Below are 17,057 nucleotides of genomic sequence, written 5' to 3'. Positions count from 1 at the left end.
TTAACGCCCTTGGTTTCGTACTGTTATAGTTATGTTGTTATGTAATGTATTGTAAATGGATGAATATATACTAATATTATATTATATGTGCGTGACGTGTCCTTAATTTAGTTAAGATATTGTTGTTCTTTCTTTTCTTAGACACTGCACTAAAACAAGTATTAAACAACTGTCCAAACCAAGGACAACGGAAATTGAGTACATATTCGCTACAATCAAAGAGATACAAGACAAGTTAAAGTTACAAGAAATAGAAATAGATTCATATTTAACATCCTTTGAGAAGTCTTATAAGTCGACAACCAAGAATAGGTCAGATTTTTATCTTTTGATTGAAAAGGCATATGACCAGTTAAAGAAAGAAACAGAGCAGACAATGGTTGCATTTAGAAATTCATTAAAGGCAGACGTCGAGCATTGCAGAAACATTCACTCATATTTGGCACGTTTAGACGATGCGCTTAAGGACGCGGAGAAAAAAAACGAAGACAGTTTTGCACTGATATACAGACAATGTGCTGAGCAACTTCGAGAGTCAGAAATATTTTTAGCCAATTCAATAAGGACAAATTGTTCTTTTCAGTTTGTACCTAACAAAGAAATTGAGCGTGTCATTACCAATCCAACGAGTCTTGGAAGACTAATCAACCACGGTACTAAAATCGCAGTGCACGAGAAGTCGTATCATGATATAAGTGAAATGTCTGATAACAAAGGCTCATGTTGCATAGTCAGCATTTGTGAACTACATAATGGCCAGTACGTTGTTATAGACAGCACTAATATGAAACTGAAGTTGATTAACCACGAATTCAAGATAATCAGCAGCTTAAATGTACCGTACACTCCTACGTGTATGTGTCGGATTACTCCATGTCATTTCGTTGTGGCATGTGAAACAAGCTCTTTAAATAATGTTGGTAAACCCTGCACAATAGAGTTTTACGGAGTGTTCAACGACCAGATTTATCAGAGACGGAAATACAACTTGGAACATTATTGTACTAGTATTGCTCACCATCAGGGCAGAATGTATGTCACCTCAGGGACTGCTTTGTACCATTACAATCTTGACGGGCAGAAAGTGAAGAAGATATATGAAAATAAAAGTGGTGACGACACAGGTATGTTTGATTGATAAATTGAAAAGCAATTATCAAATTACTTATTTGATTATATGGGTAAATAACTGTATTAGTTACTAAAACGACTAAGCATGTGTAGTTGTTAACGTTTTCTGCTTTATGCTGGATAATACAAGTAACCTTGTAACATTTTGATGCACAATATAGATAAACAATATGATTACAATGACGTCACACGCTTTATCGTTATAAGGCATGTACAGTATCCATGCTTATCAAGAAAGTTAATACGCGCATGCTTGTCTGACCAGTAATTGTTTGTTTCTTGCATTTCATCAGTTAAGCTTCAACAAATGTCCACAGAGATACAAAATAAGACCTATATTAGCAGCCAGTTATTATCTTTTCTATGTTAACAAAGCTTCAGGGTGAAACTTCCCTTACAAATATATTTTGAAAAACTAATTAGAAAGTTATTAAAATAATATAAACAGTATGGTTTAATGTGATAAGATTAATATTTCATGTCATAACGTGAAAGTGAAATTAAAATTGTGCACCGAGAGTGTGTGCATTTAAAGTGTAGTTTTTTTTTATCACGAACTCTTACAATGCTCAAATACGTTTAATAAAACTGCTATCTCCTAAGATGATATTAAATTCCCAATCATTATATCTACAATCGCCTAATTCTTAAGTCTGTATGTTAATGCTGTGAGGCTGTACTTCTTACTGATCATTTCTATTATATGAGGGAACTGTCTTTTTATGGTGTTTTTACGATACCACCATTTAAGTTACAACAGTGAATATTCCATCTTTTTATGTCCCCCACTATAGTAGTGGGGGACATATTGTTTTTGCCCTGTCTGTTGGTCTGTTGGTTGGTCTGTTGGTTGGTTGGTTGGTTGGTTTGCGCCAACTTTAACATTTGCAATAACTTTTGCAATATTGAAGAAAGCAACTTGATATTTGGCATGCATATGTATCTCATGGAGCTGCACATTTTGAGTGGTAAAGGTCAAGGTCAAGGTCTTCCTTCAAGGTCAAAGGTCAAATATATGGGTCAAAATCGCTCATTTAACGTACACTTTTGCAGTATTTCAATATTCAAGATAGCAACTTTATATTTGGCATGCATGTGTATCTCATGGAACTGCACATTTTGAGTGGTGAAAGGTCAAGGTCATCCTTCAAGATCAGATGTCAAATATATGTGGCCAAAATCGCTCATTTTATGAGTACTTTTGCAATATTGAAGCTAGCAACTTGATATTTGGCATACAGGTGTATCTCATGGAGCTGCACATTTTGAGTGGTGAAAGGTCAAGGTCAAGGTCATCCTTCAAGGTCAGAGGTCAAATATATGTGGCCCAAATCGCTTATTTTATGAATACTTTTGCAATATTGAAGATAGCAACTTGATATTTGGCATGCATGTGTATCTCATGGAGCTGCACATTTTGAGTGGTGAAAGGTCAAGGTCAAGGTCATCCTTCAAGGTCAAATATATGGGTCAAAATTGCTCATGTAATGTCACTTCTGCAATATTGAAGCTAGCAATTTTATATTTGAAATGCATGTGTATCTCATGGAGCTGCACATTTTGAGTGGTGAAGGGTCAAGGTCAAGGTCATTCTTCAAGGTCAAACATCATATAGGGGTCAAGGTCAAACATCATATAGGGGGACATTGTGTTTCACAAACACATCTTGTTATGTATACATATAAAACACACACTGTTCCAATATGGTAGTGATAAACCCGTCAAAATATTGTTTTTACATGCCTCCAGTTTTTAGCTCTACTGGCCGAAGGCCTGAAGAGCTTATGTCATGTCGTGGTTTCCGTCGTCCGTCCGTTCTTGCGTGCGTGCGTTAGACTTTTTCTTGTTTACGTGATTAAGTCCACAGTTTTCATCCGATTGTTTTCAAAGTTGTTCAGTGTCTTTATACTAATGAGGATTCAAACGCTATCGAAAATGGTTTACATCAGAGTAAAACGTCCAGAATTATCTCCCCTTGAATTTGAGAATATTGTGAAATAAGGCTTGTTTACGCAATTAAGTCCACAGTTTTCATCCAATAATTTCCCAACTTGCACAGTGTCTTTATCTGATTGATGAGTCAAACCCTATTGAAAATGAGCAATATCGGAGTTATAAGTCCAGAATTATCTCCCCTTGAATTTGAGAAAAAAATGAAAATTCAGTTTTTATGTGATAAAGTCCATAATCTTCATCCAATTCTTGGCAAACTTGCACAGTGTAATTGTATCAATGAGGACTCAAACCTTTTTTTAAAAAGAGCAATATCGAAGCAGTCCAGAATGACTTCCACTTGATTATGAGAAAATTTTGAAATCCTGCTTGTTTACGCAATTTATTCCACAATTTTCATCCAATTATTTCCAAATTTGCACAGTATCTTTATATCAATGAGGAATTGAACCCTATTGAATATTAGCAGTATCGGATAAAAAAGTACACAATAATCTCCCCTTGAACTTGAGAAATTTCTTCTTGTTTGCGCGATTAAGTACACAGTTTCCATCTTATTTTTGTCCAAACTTGCACAGTGTTTATAGCAGTAGAGCGATTCAGGACCTCTTGTTTCTCACTCACACCTACACCAGGAAAATAATTATAATATAGTTTTTTTTGCCGTGTTGTCCCTTTAATAGTCAACATATAGCACTGTTAATTGCATATTTAACTATTTCAGTATGGAAGTGCTCTGTTTCACCCAGTGGTGACAAGATAGTGGTCATTAATAAAAAAAATAAATGCCAAATGCTTGTGCTTGTGGACCGTAAAGGAAGAGGAGGCATATTCGATTATTCTAACACAGAGCTCCAAGACCCATCGACTGTGTACTTTACGCCCTTTGGTGAAGTGCTAGTTTGTGGAGCCACTTCAAACAATGTCATACTTGTGGACGTCAATGAACGAAGAACGATAGCAACTTTAGCAACACAGGACCATGGAATACATGCGCCGCTATCAATATGGTACAGCGACGGCAACCACAAGCTTGTGATTGGTCAACGTAATAATAACAATCTTATAGTGTTAACAGTATTGATTTAACAGAGAATCCAATGCAACAACAACAAACAAATACCACATAGCAGAGCCTTTACAAAAACACATTAAAAGAAAAACAACTATAATAATATGGAGTTTGTACATGTGTGCAAAAGGAATTGTTAAATCGTATTTTTATACCGGTATTGCATACAATAATATTAAAAATTAAATTAAATAGTTATGTACAAATATTTTTATTTATTTAGGCCTGTTTTTCAAAACCCTATTTAAAAAACCAAACCTCTTAAGTTATAAATTGGATTTTTCTAGAATGCAGTTGTATTATTGCAGCAATAAGTTTATATTTTAACAAATGCTGATGTTAAATCTTAATGTGTTGGTGTATACTTTTCTAGAACAGACGTCGTAAATTGTACAAAGAATGCCCCTACTTTGGTATTCCTATCAAATGAGACGCATGAACATAATTTAAATTGAGAAAAACGTCGATTTAGACCACTTCGTATACCGCGAAATTGGTAAATCACACTGAGAGAATGTGCATGGCACAAGAGTCATAACTATTGCTTCTATATGTATATTTTAGAGTAATTTCGCCTTTGTATTAAAAAATATTATTCTTATTCAAATTTTGCCTAATGCAAACCTCGAAAATTAAAAAATGTATTTAAAACTCGTTTTGTAGTTTGGACAAATTAAGTGATGGGATGATCTGAAATGTTCAAGAACTTTAATTACCTTTACCATATTTGAAGAGATATCGTCATTTTTATATCCCCGACTATAGTAGTGGGGGACATATTGTTTTTGCCCTGTCTGTTGGTTTGTCTGTTGGTTGGTTTGCGTCAACTTTAACATTTTGCAATAACTTTTGCTATATTGAAGATAGCAACTTCATATTTGGCATGCATGTGTATCTCATGAAGCTGCACATTTTGAGTGGTGAAAGGTCAAGGTCAAGGTCATCCTTCAAGGTCAGAGGTCAGATATAGGTGGCCAAAATCGCTCATTTTAAGAATATTTTTGCAATATTGAAGATAGCAACTTCATATTTGGCATGCATGTGTATCTCATGGAGCTGCACATTTTGAGTGGTGAAAGGTCAAGGTCATCCTTCAAGGTCAGAGGTCAAATATATGTGGCCCAAATCGCTTATTTTATGAATACTTTTGCAATATTGAAGATAGCAACTTGATATTTGGCATGCATGTGTATCTCATGAAGCTGCACATTTTGAGTGGTGAAAGGTCAAGGACAAGGTTATCCTTCAAGGTCAGAGGTCAAATATATGTGGCCCAAATCGCTTATTTTATGAATACTTTTGCAATATTGAAGATAGCAACTTGATATTTGGCATGCATGTGTATCTCGTGGAGCTGCACATTTTGAGTGGTTAAAGGTCAAGGTCATCCTTCAAGGTCAAGTATATGGGTCAAAATTGCGCATGTAATGTCACTTCTGCAATATTGAAGCTAGCAATTTCATATTTGAAATGCGTGTGTATCTCAAGGAGCTGCACATTTTGAGTGGTGAAGCGTCAAGGTCAAGGTCATCCTACAAGGTCAAACGTCATATAGGGGGACATTGTGTTTCTCAAACACATCTTGTTTTATTTTGTTACGTAATTTATGCTTACTGGATGATATCTAAATAAAATAACAGTGTAGGTTGAAGGAATGTTCAGTGCATCAATGCCATAACGTTTTTCTTTCATGTATTGAGAGTTATTGCTCTTTTTGTTTTTAACTATGAGATAGATTTTTCGGTAGAAAGGTAGAGCACAGGGTCGATTACTCTTCTTTTCCAAATTTTCACATTTTAGCTATAACCTCGTGATTATTAACGTCATAAAATTTGCCCGGAGCATATCTAAAAAAACTATATAAGAGTTATCAGTTTGAAACTTCATATTGAGTCCACAATCTTCTTAGAGGAAGTCAAATTCTTAAGATCTATAACGCTTGCCTCCATATGTTGCCATTTTGCCCACTTCTTCTCCTTTGTATATGTATTTTCTACACTGTTTCTGGATCACAACTTTAATTTATATTGAACTTAATCTTGATTGGTAGTAACATCTCCATAAAGGAAATTGTAAGACGCACACGTCTTCGTGCTACCATATGTTTTATTGCTGCAAGTTAAAATACGTAGCTTCATATCTAAAAACCAAGAGTTTTTAACTTAAAACCAAGTTATATCTCATTGAATGGATGTGAAGCATTGAATGGAAGTGCAGCTTTCAATAATATAAAAAAATAACTCCTGCTTTCATTATTTAACGAGTATGTTTGGTTAATGTTCATACTGAAACCTGGCGAAGACATATCGCGACGATAATTTTAGGTATCAAGATGAATCATTGGTTGGAAGCTCTCATTTCATGGGAAACCAGTTCTTAAGACCTGATTTCCAATGTCCTCTAAAAAGCGACATTTGTGTGGGCATATTTTGGCACGACAATTACATATTTGGTATTCAAACATTTTCATAATGTCTTGTTTCTTTTTTCCTGTGTGGATTACATTTGACATTTATGAAGACAAACAATATTCAGTCTGAATGTAAAATGAATGTTAGAATTTGCATATGCAATTTTGGGACTTTACAAAATGCACGAGAAGAACCATAAAGGATGAACATTGATAGTGTGTGTTGGCTTACAAACAAAATATTTGATTAACGTATGTTATTGTAGTTTGTTATTGTTGTTTTCAAATTATGCCAGGAAATGTTAATAAAGCTTTCGGCGTTATTTTTTGTCGCATGACGTTTTCCATACCAACCAGGACAATACATAACACACATTGCATGCACACATACATTTTAGTGTGATTGTACGCCCTCTGAATTACATGTATTTTATGTTTCGATAATACTTGCGTTCAACATTAAATTGAATTGCATGTGTTCAACCCTAACAATTTTTTGTTATTGTCCAATCATGTAAAGGTAAATGGTCAAATGAGCTCTGTTGTCCAATCGAAATCGATTTTGACCGTTGCTCGTATTTGTTATAAGGCATTGCCTCACCCATTTATTGTGGTTAAAATTAACAGCTACATCCACTCTACGAGCCAAAATTTGGGTACGAAAAAAATTGGGTACGAAAAAAAATGGGTACGAAAAATGTAGGGTACGAAAAAAAAATTGGGGGTACGGGGAAGTAGTTCCCGTGGGGAACTTGATCCTTTCAGCGAAACTGGGAGGCGGGTTACATTCTCGATCAAATATAACAAGAAATATCTTTAAAAAGGTATTCGACGTGTATATTCTGTACCACTTATCTTAAAAAACTGTCTGTTACAGTTAAACGTTTGTGGGTTATAACATTACGTTTCAGCATATAAATTCAAAACTTGACATGCTCTTTAATTACACCATGCTCTTTAATTTCACATGTATATTATACCAAACTTTATATTTCGTTGTTTCCTTTCCTAAGTAAATGATGCTTTGTGTACGGACGTGATTTCACAATCCGATGTGCATGAACATATACTTTTTCTCTTTTGATTATTGTTCTTTTTCTCTAATTCAATAAGCTTAGGCATGTTTGTTCGTTAAGTAATTTCATGATGATTCCCGATCGAAAGTGGGTATGAGCACATAGTCGTAAGAGCACTTGAATACGTGAGTTCGCCCATGAACACATGGTAAGGTTAACGAAATCACCGCGATATGACCTAATATGTGTTTAAAACAGCAAACAATATCCAACAAACGAATGAATTGTCAAACATAGTATGTGCACTGATGTGGCTCTGTAATTTATGTTTGAAAAGTTTATTAAATATGCAAAATAAGAAAGCACGCAGAAGAGCGAGTATCACAGATATGATACGGCTATTATGATGTTTATATACCATAGTCGCTACAACGTTTACAAATGGCAGGTTCGATATAATTCGTTTTCTTTACACTCGTGATCGCGTTGAAAGTTAATTATACACGTTTTAATTCGCAATTTATTTACTGAATCACGACAAATGTCAAATACAATACAGAAAATGCATAGTTGTTTCATTGATCTATAAACATATAATGGATTTAATATAACTGATTTAAAATTAACGTTTTCAAACTATTATTAAATCTTTTCCCAGAATAAGCGGTCATATTTATAGCTGAGCTTCCTATACCTTTATCAGTGATAATCAGCGAGGTATGCCGATTAGAAAAATCTCCATCGGACTGGCTCGGTATTTTACATAGGTTGCCATTGTGAAGAATTTTTTCATGATATGATAACTTAGACGATGCTTCGCAGCATCGTCAAAAACACCTGTAACACGAACGTGAACTCTTCCAGAACTTCATAGACTTTGAAATAGCTTTTGACCGAATTTGCATGATTGCCTTTACCTTTACCTTTTTCAAACAGACTATGAAAGAGAAGGAGCATACGGCACGGAGGTCAGCACGGAGAAGTCAAAGATCATGGTGATCAGTATGAGTAACATCAATGCACATATCACCATGAACGGCGAAAAGCTGGAAGAAGTGACCAAGTTTAAGTATTGGGAGAAACCGTCTCCAAGCGTGGTATCAGTACCGCAGAGATTCGAATGAGAATTGCAATGGCGACCACAGCGACGGCTAGACTGAGCAGGTTGTAGACAAGCAGCTGCATCAATATTCCCACCAAGTACATGATACTGGCATTTAAACACAAACGTCTCCATGGACTTCTACTACATAAAGCACAAGGCCAACGAGTACGTCGGAAGCCTGAAAGCAGCACTTGTTAGCCCATAAGAACCCATTCTGGCAACCGTCAATAGAAGAAAGCTGGCTTGGTTTGGATACAATTACATCACTATACACAAATCTTTTTGGTAAGACTGTGCTTCAGTGCACGCTAAAGGATGCTCGTCGTCGAGGCCGTCAGAAAAAAAAGCTGGTTGGATAATGTGAAAGACTGGACGCCCCTCCCCTTGGATGAGCTACTCCCAGCAGCCCACAACACAGGTTACTTGCCGAAGATCTCTGTGTCGTCGTCCCTTTTATAATGAATTATCGGGGGCATATTCATTTTGGCCTGTCTGTCTGTCATTCTGTCATTCTTGGTTAACGTTTTGCGATAACTTTTCAAATATTGAACATAGCAATTTGATATTTGGCATGCATGTGTATCTCATGGAGCAGCACATTTTGAGTGGTGAAAGGTCAAGGTCATCCTTCAAGGTTAAAGGTAAAAAAAATTCAAAGTGGCGCATTAGGGGGCATTGTGTTTCTGACAAACACATCTCTTGTTTATTACAAATCTCAGGTTTCTTTTGTATTCCTACGCGATTGTATGCGATTTCTATATACTTGTTTTTCATACCTCTTTGGGGCATGTTTGTATCGCCAATTACGCCATTCAGGAAAAAGTTGTATATATAAGTACACGTTTATATTTTTATGATATTATATACATTTCCGGGTGGTCGTATTTCCTATATTCTTGAGAATGGATAAAAGTGCATTGCATCTGTCACACGTTTTTTTTTCTTAGTGGGGTAGTTATTATCCCCGCCAATACTTTTTCGGAGGGGATATAATAATAGTCTCCGTCCGTCTGTCTGTGCGATCGTCTGTCCGTCCTTCCGTCCGAAACTTTGTCCATATCTTAACTCCAAATCTATTCAATGGATTTACTATAAACTAAGAATATAAACAGATGGCAACTAGGAGAAGTGCAGTGACCAAGAACGAAAACTATATATCTACTAGGGATGGTAACGATTATCCGGATATCCGAATACTGTTCAAGTATCCGAATCGTAAAAGAGGATCCGAATACTTGATTAAACAATATTACCCATATTGTTATGCACACTATTTTCCTTATTGTATATTTCGACGTTAATCTGTATACCAGACATCGTTGACAGACTGACATAAATCCGTTATTTGGTTGTTGCTCAGCCAGTGCCCCGGCCAGATCCCGATCACCTTGATGATAATGGCAGAGTTGCATAATTGCCAACTTGCGCCTCTGTGTTTTGTTTTATGGTCCTTATTTTCCGATAATTGACACCAACTGCTACTTGGCTTCTTGACGGGTGCATAAGTATGGAAAAAATATCTCTGCCCAATTTAACGTCTCTATAACGCTTAAAATCAACGAAAATTTCGTAAAGTATTTCGTAAAACAAAGTTAACACCCAAACAATCAGTGCTCCTTATAGCAATAGCCACAATTTCAACGCTAGATGTGGTATGATTACATAGAATTTTGTAGATACAAAATGCTCGTTTTTATTTATTCGTGACACAATTCCATTTTAAGTTAATATATCTACTCATACGACGCACGAACACCATGTTAGTGTTCATGTGTCGTACGAATAGATATCGTTGCGGGAATTTAAAATGGAATTTAATAGGCAAAACAATAATAAAAACGAGCAATTTGTATCTACAAACATCTATTTTACTTAATCACACCTAGCGTTGAAATTTCGGCAATTACCATAAGGAACACTGATTTTTAATTGGTTAAGTTTATTTTACGAACAATTGTACGAAAATTTCGTTGATTTATAGTATTAATGTGACTTTAATAAAAGTTTTTCGATGGTCAATCCATTTTTATCTGTTAAAAAAGGAGTATACAAATCGCGATTTCTTAAACTCCCGAAGTATTCTGGCAGTTCCGGCAACATCGGTTCCGATTGAGCACGTGTTCTCGTCGGCCGGCTTGGTACTTCCCAAGCTAAGGAACAGACTAAATAGCGAAACAAAAACCTGGTCAGTGCATCTTAGCAAAAACAAATGAAATAAAACTGAATGTTTTAACTGTATGTAGAATGTATATAACGTAGTATGCTTTTGTTTTTGATTTACGATGTGTGTGGGTTTTTTTAAAAAGAAATTACGCATTTTGCGACTTTGATAATAAAAACATTGAAATAAAGAAATCACATAAATGCGTTATATTGTTTGTTATTCTGTAAACAATGCACACTAACGTATGCACAGTGTTGTGATGATGGCAACAGCCTTTTGTAGTTTACTTACAAAAGAATACGGATATCCGAATATATTCGGATAGCGGATACGGTTATCCGGATACCGATTTAGGATACGATTCCCATCCCTTATATCTACCTTAGTTTTTTTTCCAATTATCTCCCTTAATATAATTTCAAAGTAAATTTTTGTCCGGAGCATAATTCTAAATGTGCTGAAAGGATTCACTTGAAACGTGAACTATAAACAGATGGCAAGTAGGAGAAGTGCAGTGACTAAGAACCATAACTCTATCTACCTTAGTTTTTAGCTCACCTGTCACGAAGTGACATGGTGAGCTTATGTGACCGTGTGATGTCCGGCGTCCGTATGTGCGTGCGTGCGTGCGTGTGTGTGTCCGTCAACAATTTGTTTGTGCATACAGTAGAGGTCACAGTTTTCATCCAATCTTTATGAAATTTGGTCAGAATGTTTATCTTGATGAAATCTGGGTTGGGATTGTATTTGGGTCATCTGGGTCAAACACTAGGTCACTAGGTCAAATAAAAGAAAATCCTTGTGTAGACAATAGAGGTCACAGTTTTCATCCAATCTTTATGAAATTTGGTCAGAATGTTTATCTTGATGAAATCTGGGTTGGGATTGTGTTTGGGTCATATGGGGTCAAAAACTAGGTCACTAGGTCAAATAATAGAAAAACATTGTAAACACCTTGTGTAGACAATAGAGGTCACAGTTTTCATCCAATCTGTCTGAAATTTAGTCAGAATGTTTATCTTGATGAAATCTGGGTTGGGATTGTATTTGGGTCATCTGGTGTCAAAAACTAGGTCACTGGGTCAAATAATAGAAAAAAACCTTGTGTAGACAGTAGAGGTCACAGTTTTCATCCAATCTTTATGAAATTTGGTCAGAATGTTTATCTTGATGAAATCTGGGTTGGGATTGTAATTGGATCATCTGGGGTCAAAAACTAGGTCACTAGATCAAATAATAGAAAAACCTTGTGTAGACAATAGAGGTCACAGTTTTCATCCAATCTTTATGGAATTTGGTCAGAATGTTTATCTTGATAAAATCTGGGTTGGGATTGTATTGGTCATCTGGGGTCAAAATCTAGGTCATAAGGTCAAATAATAGAAAAACCTTGTGTAGACAATAGAGGTCATTGTTTTCATCTGATCTTAATGAAATATGATCAGAATGTTTATCCTGATAATAACTGATTTTGAATCGTTACAGGGCTCCCGCTGCCGTTTGCCAGATTCGCCAATGGCGAAAATTAAGCAAATTCAGCGAATAAAATAATAACGATTTTTTTTCCTGACAAATACCGTCCTAGATAATAAACTCGTTCAGCTGTAGACTGTGCTTCAATACATCGCCGTGTTATTGACCCGAAAAATTGATACGTAGTCGGCATTAACACCGGTCAGAACCGGTCATCGAGACAAAGGAACATGACTGGTGTGAAAACAAAACAATGGTGTAATCGTACATCTTATCGGCTTAAATAAACAATTACATTCATCTGATTAAAGATTGCTGCCAATTTGAATCAATTTGAGTAAATTTGAGTAAAAGCCTTTAGCGAATTATCAACTTAGTCACACAATGAACGTAAGTAACGAAGTTGATAATTGATTTTAATTTCGAGAAGTTCGTAATGTTTGTAATGATTAATGGATAAATGTGTTACAATTGTGAAGGACGACAGATGAACGGGTGTGAAACCCTTGACATTTTCGGCGAAAGTGCCGGAAATGGCGACTGCCATTATGGCGACCATAGGCAATAAGCGTCCATTGGACTCTGACGAATCTAATGACACGGTCTAAAAAAAAATCAATTCTGATAATAGATCATTCAAAGATGTTTGGCTTTCGGAATTCAAGTGGTTAGACTATAATGCAAAATCAAAAACGATATATTGCAAAATATACAGTTTCAAAAATCAAATTCATTCACTTTGGGTGTAGTATTTTGAAAAAAGACAACATTTCAAAACACGAAAAATCAAAAGGTAATAAAAAAGAATAACAATCAATATAAAAATGAATATACATGAACAATTTTTATATTATTAATAATATATTAAAAATAACAATAATATTTTGTTATGTTCATAATAAATATATATTGACACTTTTCAAAATGAGCTTTTTGTTTTGAAATTTAGCATATTTAATTTTGTTTATTTCAGATCACAAAGAGGCCTCACAAGCTAGAAGTCTGAAAACATCAATGACAAATGCGAAGGTTGCAGCAATATCCAAACGTAAAGCGGCTGTAGTGTCGGCTATGACTAATGTGTACTTTGCTGAACAACATACTCTCGCGTCATCGCTGGTTCCAGACCAGAACAGATTGTGTGTCTTGCAGGTAAAAAAATGAATAAAACATCTTTAAAACAAATTTGATTTGTTTTAAATTGATTGATAAAATTTGATTTTGTTTAAGTTTGCTACAAATATTGAGCAATATATAATTGAACTCATAAATTATATTTTCAGGATGCAAATTTGTATTAATATATTTTCAGGGTGCAACCCAGTTCAATGACCTTCGAGTTGACAGCCACACGTCATATGAACACAGCTCCAGTGTGTCGGAATTTAAAAACTGTATGGCTGACGTTCTGAGGAGTGATCTTCTCCAGAAGAAACAGACATCATGCAAGTACAGTATCATGATCGATGAGAGTACAGACATTTCATTGAAGCAAAATTTAGTGACCTATGTTAGATTTTGTAAACTGATGAGTTTGGAATGGCTGAACTTCAAAGAGCAAATGCAGAGAGCATATATGAGAATGTAGTTCATTTGCTTGGTAGAAAGGGAATTGACATTCAACATCTTTCAGAAATTCTATTAAAATTGAAAACTTGGAGAACTTGTTGATTTTGTCCATAGACAGCCCACCAATGGAAAAGTTTGATTTTAAACGTGCTTTCAAAATTTGGGCTGGATTGAAGTTGAGGTGGATTATGGCCTGCTAAAATGTATGTTCAGGATATCATGTGCTCATGTAATGTAAATTTATCATGTGCTTATTTTATGAACATATGCTTGAGTTATGATGTGTGTATATCTATAAATGTTTTGTTGAACTGTTGTTTTTTTTGTTATGCACACATGATGTGGATTATGGCCTTCTGCTAAAATGTATGTTCAGGATATCATGTGCTCATGTAATGTAAATTTATCATATGCTTTTTATATGAACATGTGCTTGAGTTATGATGTATGTACTTCTATATAGGTTTGTTGTAAACTGTTTATTTTTGTTATGCACACAAAGTCATGATGATTATAGTAATACACATATTAAAGCTTTGTTTTGTAGTTTCTTCTTTTACACCCCTTAGTCTAGACTTACAACAGGTGGTTCCTAATGCTTTGCTTAAACTTTGGCTACAGTTTCTAAAATTTGGCTACACAAAATTACATTTGGCTAAAATGTTGGCTATAGAAATTTTTGGGCCAGGAGGAGCCCAGATCGAATATGGGTCATCTGGGGTCAAAAATTAGATCACCAGACCAATGCTAGTAAAACCTTGTGTAGATGAAAGAGGTCACAGTTTTCATCACGTCTTAATGAAATTTTGTCAGAATGTATTAATTAATGAAATCTGGCTTGGAATTGTATATGGGCTGATAGAATTTAAGTTGATGTGGCAAGGTAAGTCAGGTGAGCGATTCAGGGCCATCATGGCCTTCTTGTTGAATTATCTCTCTATTTAATTTCAAAGTTAATTTTTGTCCGGAGCATAACTCTAAATCTACTGAAGGGATTTACTTGAAACTTGAAATATAAACAGATGGCAAGTAGGAGAAGTGTAGTGACTAAGAACCATAACTCTATCTACCTTAGTTCTTGAATTGTCTCCCTTTATTTAATTTCAAAGTAAACTTTTGTCCGGAGCATAAGTCTAAATATACTGAATGGATTTACTTGAAACTAGAAATATAATCAGATGGCAACTAAGAGAAGTGCAGTGTACATGAACCATAACTCTTACGGCCGTAGTTTTTGAATGATCTCCCTTTATTTTATGGTTTGCAGTCTGTCTGTCAGTCAGCCCGTCACACTTTTCTGGATCCTGCGAAAAAGCTCTGAATATTTTTTCATGAAACTTGAAACATGGATAGATGGCAATATGGAGATTTTGCACGTCATTTTCTTTTGTGCCTATGTCTAAAATTCTGGTTGCTATGGCAACAAATATGTATAAAAAAATACTGACAATGGTGGAGTTTCACCGGTAGGGGACCATATTGCTTGGCAATCTCTTGTTGTATTTGTTTTTATTTATATTTTATTTATTTATAATTTTAAATAATTTTTCATTTCATGGTAAATATTTTAGATTTTCATTTTTTAAAGAGGCCTTTTCACAGATTTTGGCATTTTTTAACTTATTCATTAAATGCTTTATATCGATAAATGTAAACATTGGATCGTAAAAGCTCCAGTAAAAAATCAAGAATAAAATTAAAAAAAGGAAAAGAGCATTGCCCGTACCAGGTTTCGAACCAGTGACCCCTGGATTCCTGCCAGAGACCTGAAGTAAAAACGCTTTATCCTACTGAGCTATTCCGCCGTGTACACATTTTGAACGTATTTTATACCTTATATAAGCTATCTTCGTAGTTTCACAAAATTTAACGACAAAAACAGAACTCTCCAAATTATTCAATCGTTTCGCGTTGCAACGCTTTATAATTTTTAGGTTTTAAAATCGTCAAAAGATGCATATAATGGCTATATTAGACCATGGTAAATGTTCAGTATTACTGTTTCCTCACAAATATCATAACTAAAACGAAAATTTGCGAATCTGAAACAACTTTTTTCAATTTTGTCAATTTACCAAAGCGTGAAAAGATCCCTTTAATATCTCCCATTATCTAATTTTACAATAATATTTTAATTTGAACACTGAAGTATTCAATGTAAAATGAATAGATGAGTTTAAGGAAAAATACAGTGATCAAGAACAGTTACTGTTTATAGTCTTCTTTTTTAATTACCTCCCTTTCTTTCATTTCCATATATTTATTATCTACAGCATAACTCCAACACTATAACTAATTGATCCTTGAAATATAAATAGATGACACAGGTGCCATGTTTTACAAATATTATTCTCCTGTCTAAAACAAATGTTGTCAAACAAGCAAACACATTTCGGCGGAGATTTGGCACTACTGTGACAAGCTCTTGTTTAAACTAGCATTAGCTTAAGCAATAATAAGAAGTACATCCAGAGCGATATATATGTATAGAAATCAACATAGAGACGATTTTGTGTAACTAAGTTACGATAAAAGCAAGTGTTGCTTACTTTTCGCATTTGTTAACCAGGTTTTCCGAAGGAAAAAACTGGTTATTAGATTGGCGAATGCGGGCGGGCGGGCGGAACAAGCTTGTCCGGGCCATAACTATGTCGTTCATTGTAAGATTTTAAAATCATTTGGCTCATTTGTTCACCATCATTGGACGGTGTGTCGCGCGAAATAATTACGTCGATATCTCCAAGGTCAAGGTCACACTTTGAGTTCAAAGGTCAAAAATGGCCATAAATGAGCTTGTCCTGGCCATAACTATGTCATTCATTGTGAGATTTTAAAATCATTTGGCACATTTGTTCACCATCATGGGACGGTGTGTCGCACGAAAGAATCACGTCAATATCTCCAATGTCAAGGTCGCCACGACTAAAAATAGATTAAAAAAAAACTTACAAAGGGGGTTAATTTTGTTTGTTCATTTCAAAAGTTCAGTTTGAGTTTTCTCCCTTTATCAGATTTTTTTTCACAATGAAAACCTGGTTTTGTGACAATTTTGTCCCTTGTTAACTGTTGGATGTGTCACGCAGATGGTATTGTTAATACCGGGTTAGTGTTTTTGAAAACTGATATTTTCTGTAACAACCAACAAGCAGACGTTATATGATATC

The 17,057-nt window shown here is 35.1% G+C and overlaps 2 protein-coding genes across 9 annotated transcripts in view; both read left to right on the top strand.

Moving 5' to 3' along the window:
- LOC127880903 (E3 ubiquitin/ISG15 ligase TRIM25-like) overlaps positions 1-17,057 on the top strand; it is a 285,579-nt gene that overhangs the window by 28,936 nt on the left and 239,586 nt on the right. For 4 of the 8 annotated variants that reach the window (XM_052428397.1, XM_052428394.1, XM_052428393.1 and 1 more), the window contains 2 exons: positions 142-1,124; positions 3,809-6,889. In XM_052428397.1, the coding sequence (XP_052284357.1) occupies positions 377-1,124; positions 3,809-4,173 (1,113 nt within the window). In that variant the 5' untranslated portion in view covers positions 142-376 and the 3' untranslated portion in view covers positions 4,174-6,889. Of the gene's footprint in view, positions 1-141; positions 1,125-3,808; positions 6,890-17,057 lie in introns of those variants that run through there. The other 4 variants (XR_008049811.1, XR_008049808.1, XR_008049809.1 and 1 more) reach the window with 3 other exon arrangements.
- LOC127880936 (uncharacterized) lies at positions 13,228-14,351 on the top strand. The gene is made up of 2 exons (XM_052428455.1): positions 13,228-13,476; positions 13,637-14,351. The coding sequence occupies exons 1-2, from the start codon at positions 13,339-13,341 to the stop codon at positions 13,910-13,912; spliced, it is 414 nt and encodes a 137-aa protein (XP_052284415.1). The 5' UTR covers positions 13,228-13,338; the 3' UTR covers positions 13,913-14,351.

This window comes from Dreissena polymorpha, chromosome 5, assembly GCF_020536995.1.
Source record: "Dreissena polymorpha isolate Duluth1 chromosome 5, UMN_Dpol_1.0, whole genome shotgun sequence".
NCBI classification, from domain to species: domain Eukaryota; kingdom Metazoa; phylum Mollusca; class Bivalvia; order Myida; family Dreissenidae; genus Dreissena; species Dreissena polymorpha.
This window is presented reverse-complemented; position numbering and strand designations above follow the sequence as displayed.

Coding starts and splice junctions, on each gene's coding strand:
- LOC127880936 (XM_052428455.1), top strand. CDS start 13,339: ATGACAAATGCGAAGGTTGCAGCAATATCCAAACGTAAAGCGGCTGTA. Junction 13,477..13,636: donor ACAGATTGTGTGTCTTGCAG/GTAAAAAAATGA, acceptor ATATATTTTCAG/GGTGCAACCCAGTTCAATGA.